This window comes from Amblyomma americanum, chromosome 10 (genome assembly GCF_052857255.1).
Source record: "Amblyomma americanum isolate KBUSLIRL-KWMA chromosome 10, ASM5285725v1, whole genome shotgun sequence".
Lineage (NCBI taxonomy): Eukaryota > Metazoa > Arthropoda > Arachnida > Ixodida > Ixodidae > Amblyomma > Amblyomma americanum.
This window is the reverse complement of record NC_135506.1, coordinates 72,346,035-72,365,904: the sequence shown is the minus strand read 5'-3', so window position 1 is coordinate 72,365,904 and position 19,870 is coordinate 72,346,035. Positions and strand designations below refer to the sequence as shown.

General features: G+C 46.3%; 1 protein-coding gene across 1 annotated transcript in view; it reads right to left on the bottom strand.

The window, feature by feature from the left end:
- Positions 1–5,912: 5,912 nt before the first annotated feature.
- Positions 5,913–19,870, bottom strand: part of LOC144108412 (neprilysin-1-like) — a 31,171-nt gene continuing 17,213 nt past the window's right edge. Inside the window, exons 7-10 of the mRNA XM_077641654.1 lie at positions 18,253–18,450; positions 13,806–14,041; positions 10,316–10,438; positions 5,913–6,335 (exon numbers count right to left, since the gene is read on the bottom strand). Of these exons, the coding sequence (XP_077497780.1) occupies positions 5,994–6,335; positions 10,316–10,438; positions 13,806–14,041; positions 18,253–18,450 (899 nt within the window). The 3' untranslated portion in view covers positions 5,913–5,993. The remainder of the gene's footprint in view (positions 6,336–10,315; positions 10,439–13,805; positions 14,042–18,252; positions 18,451–19,870) is intronic.

Genomic DNA, 19,870 nt, shown 5'->3' with positions numbered 1-19,870 from the left:
AAACATTAACAAAAATGTGCTTGTGTGTCTGCACAGATGACAGTTACCCCATCCCAAGTTATCTTCTGAACGAATCCAGTGCGTCAAACCTCAATGCTATTCAGTATCTTGGTGTTGAAATCTCGCAGAAACTTAATTAGTTTACCTGCATAATGCGGGTAGTTAACAACTCCAACAAAGCTTTCGGATACGTTCGTCCTAATTTATATCTAGCTTCTTTAGAGGTTAAATTATAGCTTAGGAAGCACTCTTTCGATCCTAATTAGAGTACACATCTTCCAACTGGCTCAATACTGATAGAAAGGGGCAGGGGTAGGGCATGTAATGCGAAGGCAAGATAACCAATCGTCATCACGGATAACGCACTGGATTTCTGGAAAGGGGATGCGTAGCAGGGGCGGCAGAAAGTCGGCTGGGCAGATGAGACTAGCAAGTTTACGGGGATAAGGTAGCCGCAGCTAGCTAAAGATAGGGTCAGTTGGAGATACATGAGAGAGGCCTTTGTCCAGGAGTGGCCGTAGTTAGGTTGACGATGATGATAATATTGTCGACACGAAAAGCTCTAAGCAGACCTTTAGACGCAACGTTGGTGAAAAAGACTCCAGGGCAGGAGGTCTGCTTTTGAGCCCTGTAGTGGGACCCGTGCTGCAGCTATGAAGCTATAAAAATGCAGTGTGACGAAGATACCAGTCCTGGCCACCCTAAAAAAAATTCAAGCTTCAGAAGCTTAGTAAACAATCCTAACAAGGCTCAGAAGCATATTGGGAGGCCTGAAGTCTTGGCCAAGTCATTGCTGCTCTAAACACCTGCACACCGAATGACAAGTTGGTTCACGTGGTGGCATTAAACAGACGGCAGTGCTAAATTGCCCGTTCACATTAAAGGCCTTACGAGGCACCAATGCGGCGACGCGCACAAGTACATATCCAACACTGCACTTCACTTTTTACACAACCAATCATATCATCGATGGGCAAGCTCACTGATCAGACACAGCCGGTCTACAATTTTTTTTTCACATTGTTTTCTGTGGATGTTATTAATTGTTGGCGTTAAACTTTCGACGCGGCCTAATTTCCCGCCTTTGAAAGAACATGAAAGTGTCTCGATAGGTTGTAGCATCTCACTGCTGAGATTTTAATAGTACCATGGTCTCCTTCCGTGAAACAACTACCGCTCTACTGGCCTGGACTCCCTCCAAAAAAGAGCGCAGTGCCTTGCATCACCTCACCTTGCCACCCGCCACCAGACGCGTTGCAGTCGACTCTATCTCCATCGTGGATCCCCTACTTTTCCGCGTCTGTGAACTCACACCTGCGACGGTGGGGTGAGGGGAGGGGAGGGTGGTGAAACACAGCTGCCCCTTTCACTAACACTTTTTAACGAAGAAGGAAGGTTTAAAGTAACTTTGCTTAGCCTTTACAACATTGCTGTACATGCACTGAGCTCGATCATGAGAAAAACCATTGAGATTGCTCATACGGCCATCCACTTACGCGATTACGTAAGCAACAATTCTATTACGAATGTCAAAGTCGTCTCCGATCACTAAAAAAAACCTCGGCGATAGAGCTGACGGCTTGCCGATCAACAAAAACGTATGCGCGCCTGATCTGATTGGTGGAGCAAGCAACCTTATCGACTGCCATCACGAACTTGTAACGTCGCATAACTTTAAAAATGAGGTGCCTCTGGCTACCGAAAGTGGAGAATTTGGCAACTGCAGCTCCCCGGGATGGACAGTCGCAGAAATGGTTAAAGAAGATTTAAATACACGCCACAGTCAAGCCTTAAGACGTAAACATGATTCGCTTCGACATTAGACTTGGACATATTAGCGGTGTAGCAGATTGAGGTCCAGTGTCGCGAGAAAAAGCTGGGGCTGTGGTCAGGAAGCAGAGAGAGCAGATATTCACCTGAGAGTCACGTCACGTCGATTATGGAAGCAATGTAAATAGCCCTTACGCTCCGTCCACTTCTTCTTCTTCTTCTTCTTCTTCTTCTTCTCCTCAAGTAATATGGCACATACCCACGTGGGGGGGATTGGCCAAGGAAGGAAGGAAGGAAGGAAGGCCTCAAACGTTGCTGGCACATACCCACTACGGGGGAGTGGCCAAGACACAGGCGGTTAATTACTGGATACAGGAAATTTTTGACGGGAAAAGCAAGGTATAGGGTAGAATGTCCACGAGCCTGGTTCTTCTTCTTCTTCTTCTCCTCAAGTAATATGGCACATACCCACGTGGGGGGGATTGGCCAAGGTATAGGGTAGAATGCCAATGAAGCATTTGCGCGGGGAAGGAAACGTCAGAAGACTAGCACCGCAGTCTTCCTCTTTCTCACACGGAGGTCAATGGGATTCTCGATCGTGAGTTGTACACGCCCCACTGTAATTCCCTCCCTAGTAAAACGAAATAGGGCAAGACCAGAACTGGCAAAGAAGAAAAATTTACATTTTTTGACTTTGAGAAAATAAACAGATCTTTGTTGTTCTTGTGGTCGCCGAGATTCCCTTTGATTATATATCACAGTCATTGTTCGGCGGATGACGTCCTCTGTGGTGAACTAGCCACCCCCCCCCCCCCACTTATATTTATTTGGCCGCCTTCTACTCTAGCTTTGGTTACTCTATCCGCGCAGTTTCTCTGACTTCATCTCTCCATTGTCCTTTCGGTTACTTCGAGACGCGTTAACTGCTTTGTGGATGGATATCTCGCTGGCCACAATTTTTTCCATTAACCTCTATTTTTTCTTCTAATTTCTTCGAGTAGTAGTTTGCTAACTGGAGCACACTCCACGAACTAGACTGCCCGTTTTTCCTCAAAATATTACCTCCATCATTTTTTTTCTCCCCATACGCTGTCCTGAACCTAATGCCATGCGTTGTCGTTAGATTTCGAATTTCATTCCTACTGGTGAGTGCATGCAGTGTATGCAGCAGTCAAATGCTTTCCTCATATTGAATGCCAGCTTAGGGTGAGGCTCACAGCTTAGGGTGAGGCTTCCTTCATAGCAAATAGGTCTCGCCTAGCTCATTGGTGTCGTTACTTGGCCAGAATTCATTATTCTGTACGTCGCGACGTTGTTATCCTTGTTCCAAACAAAAATAAATAAACAAAGCGCAATCTTCAGTACGGCTTCCTTGCTTGCGTGCATAGCCTCTTTATGTTAAAACAGCACGTAAAACTTGCATAGCTACCCATAATGCTGGACAAACAGCGCACAGCTAGAGTCCTCTGTAGCGCAACTCACCGCAGTGAAGGCGAAGCATTGTGCTAAGTCCTTAATTTGGCACAACGAACGCAGAAAACATTTGTAACCTGCCATTGTTCCTAATGGTTTTCAGAGTACTCGCTTAACTGTCTTAATTATTGTCCGTCCCTTAGGGCGAGTTACATAGCGTTCGCGCTTACAATATGGTGCTTTATATTATTGCTCACTTGTCTCGGTGTGCACGAAACGGTGCCTAATAACGTTCACTGTCATCATTTCTCTAGTAGACTGCGTGCAAAAAGAAAGAGGCGTGTTCATAGAAGAAATTAAACAAGTGTCATTGGCGCTCGGCTGCTGACCCGAAACACGGCTTAGAACCCGGCCGCGGCTGTCGAATTTCGATGGAGGCGAAACTTTAAAGGCCCGTGTACTGTGCGCTGTCAGTGCGCGCTAATGAACCCCAGGGGGTGCAAATTTTCTGAGCTCTTCATTACTGCGCCGCTCATACCCTGAGTCGCTTTGGGACGTTGAACCACATAAACCAAATTAAACTAAAAATGTTGTACTTTCTGGCAGCTTAAAGAGACAGTGACAACTATTGGAAGTTTGCTTGTATAAATATATGGTACCGCGTGTTAATTATAATCACAATCACGAACACAATCACAAACAGGCCACTCTCATCGAACACGGAGCTTTCATAAGGGAGGAAAGACCAAAAAACGAAACATACGTGTCGCCCTCCACGGCTGATTTTGCAAGTGAAAGTAAATTACAGTCGGTGACGAAAGTCTCTTGACCACGTGTTCCGAAAACGGAGCTATTACCTCTACTATTAGCCAGCGGATGTAGACCACACTTGTAGAGGTGAAAGTGAATTTTCTGCTCTTTTATGTCCACTATTGTGGCCTCTAGTCAGCGCTTTACTAACCGAGCAATGGGCTCTGTTTACTGAACGTGCGGTCCAAAGAATTTTGACCCCGACTGTACGTACGTTGACACCGAGTTCCGGCGCGTTTTTCAGAGGCTACGCTACACCACCATTCTCTTCAAAATATTGGCAACCCGTTCTTTTCGGTTAGGATTTCGCGGGTATGGGTGCACGGGCGGGAAGTTTCTAAATCCAATTTGCTCATCGAGGATCGAGTCGATTAATTTTTACTGAGAACAATAATTGGACAGAGATGCCCTCTGTCACTCTTTAAAGAGGAAGCGAGTTTATGTGCGAGCATGTTCATTACGTGAGTAAATACGGTATGACCCAGATAGAACCTAGGGCTTCAGGTTTATTTTTCGTCATCTGCGTTATTTAACACCTTGTAACAAGATTATATACTTCAATTTAAACCTCGTAACATCATCCGGGTTTTATGTCACTGTCCTTACGCGCAATCACTGTTGAATTACTCCATGACACTGAGAGCAAGAACGGGGCCAGTTGTGAAAAATGAGCGCCTTGGTAAGAAAGAAATATTTCTTTTCGGGCTTTATGCCGTTCGAAATGCATTTTAAAACCCTTAACAAGCGATTCCCATAATTCTGAATCGGTTGTAAGTGAACCCAGAAGTGCGACAACCAGAAGCAGATACCTCTATGAGACGAGAACGAAGATGGCAGCATGGAAGCTGGCGAATGTGTGTTTTTTAATTTGATTAAGCATTCTCATCATCCATCATTTTATAACCTTTTATGCGCTGTGGAAATAAACATCGCTCAAACAAAACGTTAATAATCTATCCCTTCAACTGCTTGCCTAAAGCAGTGCAAGCAAACGCAACGTTATTGCAGTTTTTTGGTGAAAATGAAATCACCTTTTCTTCATAGCTACGTTTCTCATCTTGAAGAGCAATTAAGCACTGATTTGAACCGAGCAGCTGTAGAAAGTTGCGGCAAGCGCAAAAAAACTTGCTATGCTATGCCCAGGATGAAATTCTTGAAGACTTTCAATTTCTCAAAACACCGCTGAGCCTCCTTATAAAGCACCTCACAGAGTGTATGACGTTGTTGTTGCCTCAAAAACGGTGGCTCTACAATGGCAAAACGATAGAGATGCCGCCGTTCTTATTAGAATTATGAATATTATCGTCGGCAAATGCAGACCTAAACGACTCCACCTGACCTCGGGGCCTAGTGAATATGGCCTGTGACTGCTCACGCGGTTGTGAACCTCGGCCATGCGGCTGCATTTCGGTGGAGACGAGAGGCAAAAAAAGAACCCTTTGTTGTGCGGTGTCATTGCGCTTTATATAATAAACACAGGTGGTAAAAAATATCTAGAGCCTGCTAGATGGCGACTCATAGCCCACGCGTGGCGCTGGGAGGTTGAACAACATATTCCGCCTCAGTCGGCTCCCAGTGCGAATACTATGGCGTTTTCGACATATACCTTTAAATTTAATTGGGCGACAAGAAAGAAGGCCCTGACATTGGAAACAGCATAACTGTTGCATGCGACACCTGTTTTACACCTGTGCAGTAAATCGGCACGCCGGTATTTGTCTAACTAGCCCTGCCCGAAACGTGGCACTCGAAGCATGGCGCCCCCAACCCGCGAACGTCGTGTTAAGCAGCTCGAGAGCTTCCGCCGTTGAGTTATCACGGTCGGCAAAAACGATTATCAGACAGTGCAACAGAATGTGCAGCTTTTAAAACACTGGTTTCTCATCGCCTTGAAAGAGGCTTCAGCTGACAACGCACACTTGAGGGATGTGGAGCAGACAGGCAGACGGCTGACCCTACAGCCATTGCTTGCAAGCGGGGCGCAGCACATCCAACGACGGTCAGCTCCAGAAGGAGCACTTGCGGGCGGGATTCATGCGTGTTCTGCTCTTGCACTGGAAGGCCGCCGAGAAGGCGGCCAAGTTCATAGCAGGCACATTGCAGCGGGCTCGCGCGCTCGCAAAGCGCCCCGTTTGCGTGAGGCTGTTCAGCTTGCAGGTAGCCATGCAATGGCCCACAAAGAACAGCCGCAATGCATTCAGATTGAGGCCCGGCAAGGTCTCGGTCTGCTGGGCGCTGGGCAGCCTCTTGAAGGCTTCCACCGCCGTCGCTGTGCCCACCAGATCTGCCATGTTGTTAGCCGCGGCTGGATCATTCTTGCCAGTTCTGGTTGTCAACCACGACTGCACCGAAGGAATCGTGTTAGAAAACGTAGGCAATATGGCGTTCAGCTTTTCATTTTGTTGGCTGTCCATACAGCATGCGCCTACCTCTTAAAAATTGGCGGTGGTTTAGCTTTGGTTAAACCTGGAGTGACGCGACAGCTACAGCTGGCCGAGTGGAACAGTCACGTGACCAGCCACGTGACGAACCATATGTAGCGGTCGCTACAAAATGCTGTCTATAAACTATCTATAGACTTTTGATCGACTGTATTGCCTTCCTATAGATATTTTTTGTATTCTAGCGATAGCTACATTACGGTAGCATTTCGTGTCTTCACATTGTCACGTGGTTGGTCACGTGGTGCGGAGCAGCTATCAGCGGCGCGGTGCTGTGGCTGATCACGTGGTTCGCCGCGTAATTGGTCACGTTACCAGCCACGTGGTGCGGAGCAGTTCTTGCTTGCGAATTCGAGCTTCAACAGCTGTGCGCATGCGCCGTGTCAAGTGCGACGAAGGTGAAGAAGGAACGCCGAGCGAAACAGAGCGGCGAAAGACTGACTCTGCAATTCAACTGGCAAGTTCCCCTCGGTCAGCTGTAGCTATTGCATTACTCCTGGTTTAACCACAGCTAAATCACCGCCAGTTTTCCATAGACTAAAGACTGTCCACTGGGAAAAGTCTACTAGAAGTGTATGGCAATAAATCTATAGACTGTCTATATTCTAGCGATAGCTACTTTACAGTAGCATGTCGAGCCTTCTGCGTGGCGGCGCCGTGGCGGTGGCTGCGCTATTACCCTGTGACTTCGCTGCCACCCTGTGGCTGCGCTTCACCCTGTGGCTCGCTGCCCCACTGTCACGTGGTTGATCACCTGATGCGAAGCAGCTGCCGGCGGCGCGGCGCCATGGCTGATCACGTGGTTGGTCACGTGGTTGGTCACCTTCTTTTAGGAGCAGAGGGAATATGAGCAGTGTCATACCGAAAGCCAATCCCCATGGGATCAAACATACAAGGACTGCTTAAACGTACAGGAGAATTAGAGCGAAGCATTAGCAGCAACCAACATGAAGCCCACAGTTTGGAGTGCAACGTTGAAATGCTGATGCCGTCACCACTGAGGGTCGTGCATCTGCGTACAAAACCAAGCGAATTTGTTTGGTTGATCAAAGGAGAATTGAGCTGCTTTCAGTTCAAATAAATAGTTTGGGAAAAGTACGAACGTGGACTGCATCCAAGTGCCAGCGACATATGTGCCACTACAAAATTTGCGCACGAAGGCTCGCAGAGTCGTGTACACTGCACCAAATAGACATTCAAGTAAGTTCATTCATTCATAACACGAACGATAAGTGACAGGTATGATCTGTCTTCATGAATAGCAGCAGCCACTGACCCTGATAAATTTTACAATCTATAGCTAGAATTTTACAATTTTACAGCCTACCGAAACTACTGCTTAACTTCGTTGCATGCATTGTTATAATATCAGTGCCTTGTGCTCTATTCGCAATGCATTTCTATTAATGATGATTCTTGTTATTTTGTACCACCGCTGCGGTGCTTTAGTTAATACACTACTCGGATGCTGACCTGAAAGACGCGGGTTCGATCCCGACCGCGGCAGTCGAATTTCGATGGAGGCGAAATTGTAGACGCCTGTGTACTGTGTGTTGACAGTGCAGGTTAAAGAACCATGCATACATACATACATACATACATACATACATACATACATACATACATACATACATACATACATACATACATACATACATACATACATACATACATACATACATACATACATACATACATACATACATACATACATACATACATACATACATACATACATACATACATACATACATACACATACATACATACATACACGCATACATTTATACACACATACACAAACATGCATACATACACACATACATACTCACATACACACATACATACACACATACATACACACATGCATACACACATACATACACACATACATACTCACATACATACATACATACATACATACATACATACATACATACATACATACATACATACATACATACATACATACATACATACATACATACATACATACATACATACATACATACATACATACATACATACATATGCCCAGCTTTCTGTTCTTTTATGCATGCATTATTTTAACACATGCCCTTCTATGAAAGCTACACTGCTACAGATGAAAAAAGCTATACTCAACGCAACATAGAGTAGCACAATAAAGCCATAAACTAGTCGTCTGACGGTCCAGTGTGCTTAAAGGGGACGTGAAATGGCTTCGTGAGAATTCGAGTTGACTAAAGAATTCGAATGCATGAGGCTTCTTGGGTAAATAAAACATTAGAAGTATTTTTGATGTGGCATTTAAGATAGTGACATAATTGGCGGCTAAAACCATGACGACATACACGCTTGTTCTTATTGCTTTGTAGATGTGCGGAGAAGCTCGTGACGACGTCATTGTTGTCAAAATTTAAAATTTACGCCGCTGCCTTCGCCCACATGCTGCAGGGTGTAGTCCGATGCCGCCAGACAATGCTTCGTGGGCTTTTCCTTCATTTGCGTTGGAACCACCTTTTCTACGCTGGAAACGTACCGCCGCCGTACATGACGTCATAACTTCGGACTCTGCTGGTTGCTATAAGTATAGATAATCCTGAAGGCCGACGAGACTTCATTTGATGGTTACGTAACCATTGCAAATTAAAACAAAAAAATTCGCATGTTTTACCTCCACCTCGCTAATATTCAAACCCTTTATTCTCGGTGAATTCTTTAGCCGGCTTTTAATTCTGCAATGTCGAGTAAGGTTGCGGTAATGGTTTAGTTACTCGGTGGCATCTACTCAAGAACATTGAACAAAGACCATTCCACTTCGAGTTGTTGATCAATTCAGAGCCGTCCAGGTTAGCTTATCTGGTAGGGCGACTGCCTCAGGCAATCTGCGGTGCAGGGTTTGATTTTAGAACGAATTTTTCCAGAACTCTGAAGTTTCTATGAAAGCCGCATATCTTTGCGATTTTAGCCGTTTTTCTGCGCTGGCATGGGTGGGAATGAATAATCCCGCCCGCATTTCTGGCCGGCGGATGCAACTTGTAAGGATCGTCAAGTCAACCTTTGCGCACATGATAAGCATGGCTGCCAGAAATGCCCGCATCAGCACTCATCTGCTCTGAGTGGCGTCTAGGTGAAGCAAGCATCATCATCATACTCATCAGAACAACCACATCGCTCACAGGACAACGGCTTCTCCGATATGCATCCTGTCAGCCCTATGCTGTGCTAGCCGCGACCCCATCTTTAAGAAACTTCTTATTCATGTCTACTTGGCTCTTTGCCTCCACCTCGTACGCTTGCCTCGTTTTGGAAACCCCAGAAACACACTTAGGGACTATCGGTTACCTTGCGTGCCAACTACACGTCCTGCCTATGTTCACTTCAATTTAGCAATCACTAATTCGCTTCATTCTTCGATGACTCATTTATGCCTCTTCCTGTTGCGTTACATCACACGAACCATTGCCATTTCCATAATTGCTGCACTGTACTCAACCTCATTTCAAACCTTATCGTGAGCCTGCAGGTTTCTGATTTCTAGCCTCTTTAGGCCCACTCAATTGTCCGTAAGTCAATTTCAACCCGCCGCATGTAGCCAAGTGGTGAAATGGTGTGGAGGTCTACGGACGAAGGTGATCCACAAGTTGGTTATCGAAGCCGTGGCACCCACCACCTGACCAGGCCGCTGCGCGAGGTCTTACAAAAACAATATCCGCATTCGTCACGATTCTCTCCTGAATCATGGGCTTTGCTGTTTTGTGAGTTTTATTTTATAAACACAGTGTATTCCTAAAACCAGCGTCGGTGAATGCATTTGCCGAGCAAAATGTTTTTCCTGCGTGAAATCTGCACACATTCTTTGCTCAGCTTTGCGTAATCACTTGACACATCAGCTATACCTGTGCGTGCGAGGCTTGTAGGCACTGACTCCTCTGGTTGAAGGGGGTCCGGGTATTCTCGTGGAAGCAGAAAATGGGTGGGCCATAGATGTTCAACCCGGTCATAATCTGATGGGCCAAGGCCTGCAGTAAGACGCACGCAAGCATTACGAGGACGGGTCAGTGCGGACTAGATTTAAGCAAAGGCTGTTCGAAATGCAAGTCGGGAGCAGTTTACTTCTTGTCCCCCGTTGACCAATACAAACGAGCGTATGAACAGCCTGGATTGAAATGGGCGCTGCTTGTTCGCTTTCACCGTTTTTTTTTTCAAAAGCAGCTCGCTGGACTCGATTGCATAGCCCTGAGCACGCTGACACACTTCGAAGATTTCCTCACAATACAGTTCACACGCCAGCAGATCATTTAGCATAAGTCGGAATACTGTGCACTGAGGAAAGCTCACAGGAACGATGCACAAAGTTAGTGTAAGGCAGTCTCATTTTCATTTCCTGCCTATATATTTATAGCCCACTCGTTTCAGCATCTCCCACGTATGTGGCAAGAGCGGGGTTCGATCCTATGTGCTTCCGGTCACCTGTCGGCTTTATACAGGCTTTCCGCCTCGTAAGGCTCACCTTTAATTTGTTTCGTTTACCGTTCGTATATTTATTTTTGATTATATGAGCAAGTCGACAACCTCCAATCGCACCGATCAATCGTGGCAACATACATGACTAAGCGGGCTACCTCATCGACATTTATACTAGCATGCTTGTATAAAATAAGAGGACAAAGTCAGGCTCATTTGCTCATGTTAAGGCAACCAGACCGACTTAGCCCACTTATTGGATTGCACGCTTTCTGATCTTTGCCTCCGCTCAGCTCTTGTATATGTCAACCTTCTGGCTACAGCCACGTGCCGTGCACATCTTCTCACGTTCTAACTGCATAATTTCTGTTCGCCTCCGGACGTCCTTCGTTTATTCGGAAGATTCATGCCTCCAGAAGAACGTGGTTGTATACTTCATCCACTTTGATGTATTTGCATGTGCGTTCAATCTATTTCCTTGAAGTTAAACGTTCTGATTTAACCCTGTATGTTTCTTGCTTTGCGAGTTTTTCTTCTCAAAATTATGTAAACTTAAGAAGTAGGAGAGGTTCATTTGTAAAAATCACAAGCATTGCGAAAAAAAAAACATTTTCATCACGGCTTCGCATTGAAGTCTTATTGATAACAACATAAACAGCCTCGAGTCTGTAAATATCGCGGCCCAAATTGATTTTCCCGGCTTTCGTTCGCCAAACTGCGAAGAAAATTACCGGGACATTGCCCGTCACAGAACCTTTTCGTGGTGCCAGCTGTTAAGTTTTATGGTGTGCATATCGCGTCGTTCGCACAAAATCACATCTTCATAACGTGATCAGTGCCCTTCGGGGCGATTGTCGCGGTCATTGCACCGCCGAGGCGCCGTTCAGCCGACGCCTCCCGGCTCCGAGCATGTAGCCATTCTTGACGAACAGAACAGATAAAACGGCCGAGGCAATGGCCAGAAAAAAAAAGCCCCCCCGTGTCTCGAAAAAAAGCAATACCCAGGCTCTGTCGACCGCCTCTTGCCTATCGTGGCACAACACGTGTATGAAGGAGAGCTCCCAGCGCAGTGATGACATTAGATGGCCAATTTATCCCGTTGCGTGATCATGTGATCTTGTGATCATGTGATCGCGTGACGCAAATGCCGCGAGTAAATAATCTGACGCCAGAGAGAGTGCGCTTCCCTCTTCACGTAATGTCCTCCTATAACTCAGCACTGAGAAAGTAGTGACATCACCCGTTTCATGGAGCTTTTAGCCGAGAACCTCCTCGCCCATCCTTGCTTTCCAGCGTACTGAGTGAGGCTTAAATCTGGACGCTCGTTATAAATAAAGCGAAGCTCATTTCTCCTCCCTCAATTAGGAGCACTGTTTGATGCAAAATAAAATTCCTCTCATTGGATAATTATCTACGCACTGGCTCGTGCCGCGCGTGCTGCGCATGCGCTCAAACTCTGAACCTTCCGCTAAGCGAAATAGACGCCACCAATAGACACGCGGATGAACTTCACCGATCGCAGATGCCAGAAATCAAGAAAACAGAGAGGAAGCTTAAATGTGAACAAGAGGCTGGCATTATCAAAGAGGAGCTGCAGAACAGATGGACCTTTTAACTAAAAGTCAACGTATTTTATTTACACGGCGCAAACCAAAAGGCAGATAAATGCCTGGCTGACAGTCTGCCCCCTTCTCGCTCCGATTCATGAGCACAAGACATTAAGCGTAGAAAACACAAACGAATACCAATGCAGAATGCGTGGCTACATTGTAAAGTGTAGTTTTATACAGAAACTCTTCATTTAAAGCCGACGCGTTGGCTTAGTGGCTATAGCGCTCGCTGCTGACCTGGAAGACGTAGGTTCGATCCCGGCCGCTGCGGTCAAATTGCGATGGAGGCAAAATTCCAAGAGGCTCGTGTGCTGTGCGAAGTCAATGCACGTTAAAGATCCTCAGGTGGACGAAATTTCCGAAGTCCTTCACTACGGCATCTCTTAAAGCCCGAGTCACTGTGAGACGTTAAACCCCCATAAACCATAAACTATATGCCGTTAAACAACCACACAGAAACAAGAGAATAAAATGAAAGGAATGGCTACGCCTGGTGTGGCAACAGTTACACAGTGATGTTCTTTTTCAAAGCCTTCAATGTCTTGCTTTAATACTTTTCAGAGCAGCATGATGACCTTTTAAAAAGCTAGAAATTTTGTACGCTGCCGTTTGGGTGGCATAGTTTGTGCAGATTTTTGCTTTTAATTAGTGTGCCGGTTGGTGCTGAGCACTTTCGAAAGATATCTGTGGAAAAATGCGACCGGATGCGAATGCATTTGTGAGTAAGTCGCTACCACTATATATTACTGATGACATCCCAAACCGTAAACAAATGTTGTGTTCTAAGCAATATAAACAATATGAATGTTAAATTGATCGCGCAGGCCCAAGCGCCTAGAGAGGATGAATCGTCTAAACGTGATGCGCTCAGCGGTCTTGTTCAAACGGTTTTATCGCCTTTGCAATACGTTTTTAGGTTTTATTTTTATTTCTTATTGAAAAGAAATTAATTTGCAAGGGTAAAATGCGCACAATGCTAGTAGACCCATAGCTCAAGGCTAATTTTGGGTCCATCAAAATACTGTACGTTATAAATGCGTCACGCGAAGACGACACATTGCGTTCATAAAATAATTCAGATTCTCGACAGTTTAGGCATAAACAATAGTACGCGTACACAATACACACATCCTCTGAAAAACAAAAAAAACACACCATAACTACACATATTAATCAGGAGTGTTTTGAATGATTGGGAAAAATTTTGTTGTCACTTTAATATCATCAGGTATACTATTACGCACCAAAACACCGCTTAACTCTATTAGTCTCTATTAGACTTTTTTCAATATTCGCTTTTTCGTAGACTCACACTGCCTAGGCCCCCGTAGTTCAAAGCAGCGTTGCCCTCAGGGTCGAAGAAAGCGGGCAGCAGTGCGCCCGCCGGAATGATCACGGCGTGGCTTCCTTCCACGTAGTAGGGGCTCGCTCTGCTCATATTGAAGTGAATGCGCGTCTGGTCGGACCACTTCTCCTGTGCCCTCGCCGATCGGGCTTTGAGCCATTCGACCAAGAACACGCCGCTCGGTGCCATGTCCGGGAAGGAGGCTGCGGGCAGAGAGAGCGGTGACCAGGCTGTGATCAAGCGGTTGTTACAAGCGAAGCGGGACAAGTGCTATTGAATGAGCGGTAAAACATATTCAGGAACTTAGCAGAAGGCGATTGAAGGGCAGATAGCAAGGGCTCAAAGCGTTTCGTGGAATCAAGAACTGCTCGACGCATGCTCATCATCGCCGCCTGGTGTCGCATGGTGGTGGCCTCTATATAATTAAAGCCTGTGTTAGGAAGTGACTTCAAAGAAAACCACTTAGGAACCACATTTAAAAAATTTTGTCCATGTTGGTGCGGCTGCCTTCTCTGTGCACCCTATCGCAGCGATTCGTTATGGCGGTAAATTATGCAAACTTTCTTATCCGACTACTTACTGGAATAAGTCATCTCATTGGCCTCTTTTTTAAGTTCTGTCAAGATCCTAATTCGAGATTTGCCGAAGACTGGTATTTTTTATATCTCAGTCGTCTACTTGTTGGCGAAAGATAGTGTTCTTAGAATCGTGCTTTACATGTCTCGAAGCAGGATGTAACTTGGGGCTTCCAATACTACCCGTGATATAACGGAGTCCTCGGGTTACGAAAAAAAATCCGCGTTGCACATTGTATGCAATTAGGCTTTTCGTCAAAAGGCAGAAGAGGTAAGCTTCCGAGCGTAATTAGCAGTGCTTTTGGAACGTGACCTCTCTCTCTCTCTCATCTTTAGGTTGTGAAACCAATACATACAAAGTTGATTGGAATCAGAGCCAGCGCGGCTAGTTAAAGGTCTAAAATACAAGATATTCACAGACGAAATGGCCGACGTTCAAACAACAAGAACAAAAAGATGTTAAATACCCCAATGAGGGCATTGAAAATATTTAAAGCAGCGAAAATTTAAAAAAAAATGGCGACTGCAACAGGCAAGACGAAAAATAAGTTTACAAATGGACAAAAGCAAACACTAACGAATTTAGACCCACAGTTCTGGACAGAAGAGAAATATGTTCTTCAATAACGCCGAAAATTATGATAGATATTGATGTCATCGGGAACTTTATTCTACATCTGGTCAACATTGTACCGTATTTACTCGCATAATTTGTGCCCTCGCATAATTTGCGCACCCATAACTTATCACCCAGGTTTACAAAAAATATTTTTTAGTCGCAAATTTTACGCACCGCGCAGCGCTAGACCACCATAATGCACGCGGTCTCTACCCTATGGCTCTACCCAGTAGCATTCGGCTATTCCGCGTGTTTGTTCGGAAGGCTTTTTGAATCTTTTCTGCACTGGGCGTTCATGGTGGTGTCAGAGGCCGCTGTTACAATCGCGGCAGCACCAGCGGCATCGCCACTCGGAACTGCCAGCAGCGCTTCCGGGGAGGATCGGCAGCTGATAGAAGAGCCAACACCGCTGTTTGGTTGATGCATGTGACTCGACTGCCGGCTACGCTTTTCTTGGTGGCTCTGACGGCTTGTGTTTGGTTGTTCGGTCGTGTCTTGCAATGGGATGTCACAACTATACAGCAAGTTTCAAACTGCTTGTCAGCGCCTTATCATAGAGTGGAGCGGCGAAGCCAGCGAGAATAACCACGTACGCACAAGTTTGCCCATAGGCGACAATCGTTGTGTCAGCAAACTAGTGCGCACGTGCCTATTCTCGCTGGCTTCGCAGCTCCACACCGTGATAAGGTGCCGACAGACAGTTTGGTCGACGCTCGCGCGGTACTGTTAAAGAATTTTGCGGTGTGATAATTGATTTATTGATTCGCGCTTGCTATCCCGGACTAAGTTGCGAAAGCAAACTTATGGAATCCGGAACTACCGAACAATTGGCTAGGCCGCAAGCGATGACGCTGTTTTAGCGTCTTATTCGGCTTCATGCATGCACCTTCATGCCATCCCGCAGTGGGGAGGAGGTGGGGGAAGGGGGGAGGGTGCGCGGCTTTTCATTTAGAGTGAACTTTTTCGGGGGGCGGCCAGCGTGGGGTGCGGGTCCGGGTGCTGACGTATACACAGCAACATACACTATACCTATATTGCACGTTATGACCTTCGTAGAGTTTTTCAAGTCGCGCTCGCGAAGTCCCCGCGTAATTTGCGAACCCCCTTCTTCGAGCCGTAATTTCTGAATAAAGAGTGCGCAAATAATGCGCGTAAATACGGTATTCTAGCAGCCTCTGGCCATAAGTGTGCTGACAAGATGGTAGATTAAATCTATTATTAGTGGCGGCTCTCGTTTGTCTCAGCAGTTATCTAAACAGTGCAAAAGGAAAGGGATCATTAGGTCTTATTGCTGTGTTTATTACTTGAGCTATCTTTAGTTTGTATGCAACTGACACCGGTAATATTCGCATTTTTTGAAAGAGTGGTCACTAGGGTCGGTTGCCTTTGCGAAGGTTTTGGTCCGTCAAAATATACATGCACGAGGCTGACTGTTCTGTTAGAGCTTCGCGCATCTGGTGGCAGCCTGACCATGCCGCATCAGCTGCCCCAGGGTCCTTTGAGAGTATCAGCGTCCCTTGGCCCATACTCCCATATATGTGTGCGACTCGTACACAATCGCGTTTCGTTTTTTGAGCACCCGCCGTGGTGGCTCAGCGGTTAGGACGCTCGGCTATTGATTCGGACTACCCGGGTTCGAACTCAACTGCGGCTGTCTTATTTCGATGGAGGCGAAACGCAAAAAGGCGCCCGTGTGCTGTGCGATGTCAGTGCACGTTAAAGATCCCGAGGTGGTCGAAATTATTCCGGAGCCCTCCTCTACAACACCTTTTTCCTCCTTCTTTCATTCCTTCCTTTACCCTTTCTCTTAGGGTGCGGTTCAGGTGTCCGCCGAGATGAGAGACAAGTACTGCGCCAATTCTTTACGAAAAAACTAATTTTCAATTTTTTTCTTTTTAGCATTTGAGCAGTGACAGCGCACCCTACGCGGCAAAAGGTTTGGAGATGCCTAACGCTGACGCCGGTGTCACAACGAAGTTGCGTGGCTTTGACTGTCTCTGCACAATCCGCCGAGCATACAAGCATTCTTGGTGCTCATTCAACGGTTGCTAATGCCACTGGCGATGCGTGCACGCTGGCTGCAACTTTATTGCAGAGTATGTGGTACGCCCTGCTATAGCAATAGTGACAGCGTCATTCTGAAATCAACTTCTGCTGGTTACTGCAGGCACTGATGTGACCAATAAGTGCACACCGTGGCCTCTGTTCTTCACAGCAGTGCCTCCCGTTGTTGATAGAAGAAAGCAAACTGTGCCATTTACGCCTCTTAAATCAGCTACATCTGTACCCGAGAGAACTCTACTGTCAGAATGTATCTATTCTGAGTTAGGAGAGACAATCTCGAAGCACCCCGTGCGGCTAAAATTACTGTATAGATGCCTTTACAGTAATTCTATACGCGGCCAGCAGCTTATGGCGAAATTCGTTCTGACGAGAAGGCGGCGCACGGCCAAGTGTGAGTCTTCCACGCACAGGTGGTTGTGGCAGATCTTTCGCTCCAATTGCGTCCGGTGAAGAAGCAATGTTGGTGGTGATTCCATGGACTCGCCTTTGGATGCCAGCAATTACAGCGCGTGTCCCGTTGGAAAGCGCCAGTTTTGCATGAGTTCAGGTATTCGACCAAAGTGCGCGGCGTGCTGAACCTTCACTACGTGCTTAAACCGCTCCTAAGTAGAGGCAGTCAGTAAATTTATTCTTTCCGGCTTCTCAACTTGGTGTGGCAAAGACTCTCCAATACCCCTCTCTCTCCCCACGCTCTCGAAAGTTTTGGAATCCAACCCTTATGACTTTCCTGATCTTTCCGTACGTGGTTCGGTGTGGTCTTCGTAAAATGCACAGGCAAACTGCGTTATAAGGTCTGATAAAACTACTAAACTTGTGCTTTATAACGGAATGCGCCTCTAATGCAGGAATAAAAGGCACGTGGACTTTGTCTTTAGTTAAGTCATTTGAGGGTAAATTTACTTGCGCTGTGCGTGCTTGGCTCAAGGGCGGAGCACTTGCAAATGGCTTCTTTCGTGTTCCGGCCTCGTTACCCGTTCAGCCGTTTCATTAACATGTTCAACATCCGAAGGTCCTCAGGCACTAAGGTTTCCAAAGGGCGGTGGTAGCGAGGAAACGGAAAGCTTCTTTGCTCTAAATATAGAATGCATCTTGACTAAATTGGCAAACAGCGGCACTCTTCGCGCTTAGTGCAGAAAATGTGCGGTGTGCCACTGACCATAATGGCCGTTCACGAAGGACTCGTCAAGAATCTTGCCGAGGCTGCCGACGTGGATCTTCATCCTGTCCACGGTCCGGTGGACGAATTCGAACACGGTGCCCTTCAGCCAGCCGGAACCCTTCAAGGCTGCGATGAAGGCTTCGCGGACATTCGAAAACATCTCCTCCGCTTTCCTTATCGTATCCAAGCTCACGCCTGCAGAATGTGCAATTAGAATTACACCATGAATTACAAACGCCACTGATGATAGCATATTCACGTCGCGTCACGTCAAAGTAACGGAACGTCACATCAAGCCACCGAAAGCGAGTTTTTGGTGGTGCAGTGATGGTAGCAGTATTTTGTTTGTGAGGTTTTGGAACAATCTAGTTATTACAAAAAAATTTCTGTTCACAAATCTTACACAGTAACACGCGCAATGCTGTGCGTTCCAGAACCCCCCCCCCCCCTATACACACACACGAGGCGGGCAGACAGAAAGGCAAAGAGACATACCGACGGACGGAAGACGGGACAAACTGACAGACACGAAACCGATAAGACAGACTAGGAGACATACATGCCGACATACGCACGGGGAGGCAGACTGTGAGGAAAGCAAGATGACAAAGGTCACAGAAGGATGAACAGACAGACTAATGGGTGCACGGACAGACGGAGACAAAACGACATACACGCATATAAATAAATGACTGGATAGATAGAGTAGGGTCGAGCTAGTTGTCACGTTGTAACAAAGTATTTAATACATTTTCTTTCAAAGCTGATGTGCCTTCATTAATTCCTCTGGAAAATCGGTATCTCATTAAACCTTTACTATGTAATTCTTGACCTATCAGCAGTGACCGCATGCGGAAGACTCTGCTCTGCGTCTCCCTCTGCTCGGCCATTCCGAGAATTTTCTGGGAGTCACCGTGGTGCCGAGAGTGTCACGCAATGCTGCATTCGACAAAAATGTCACTCAGCGATGTTATGTATGACACGAAGTATTACCATTTTATACATGGCTACCAGTTCTGTCTCTAATCCGGCACAACGCGGGTGTTGCAGTCCTCCACTGCGTCCCCCTTGACGAAACAGGCGCTCCTTTGAAAACATAGGTCGCATGAAATTTTCCGTCTCCGTCCATTCTGTAATGCCAGCATCGTTTGTACATCGTATTTACACAATAAGAACGAAGGGTTCAAGTAACCTCGAAACAAGTGCGTATCTTCAAATACATAGTAGTAATAGGGACAACTGTATGTGCCTCACCCTAACGTGACGAGATTGCTTACTCCGCGGCCCATTCAGACTATTGCCCCTGGGCGGACACCGATAGGGCTCATTGTCGACAGCGTCCTGCCACAGCATTTCAGCCGGCTAGCAAGCACACGTAGCAATTGAAGCTTTGAAATACCACGCTGATGGAGGCGAGTGCTCTTTTATTCGTAAGGAATACAGCTGAGAAATCTATTGGGTTTCAGGATCATTTTATATGTATACGCCAAAAGAGCTGGACAATGACGGTGGATAGTCGACTCCAGTAAGAGATGGTCGTTTTGTTGTTATTTATTTATATTTATTTTACAATACTGCCGCGCTCAGCCGAGAGCCTAGCAGAAGGGCATAAAAA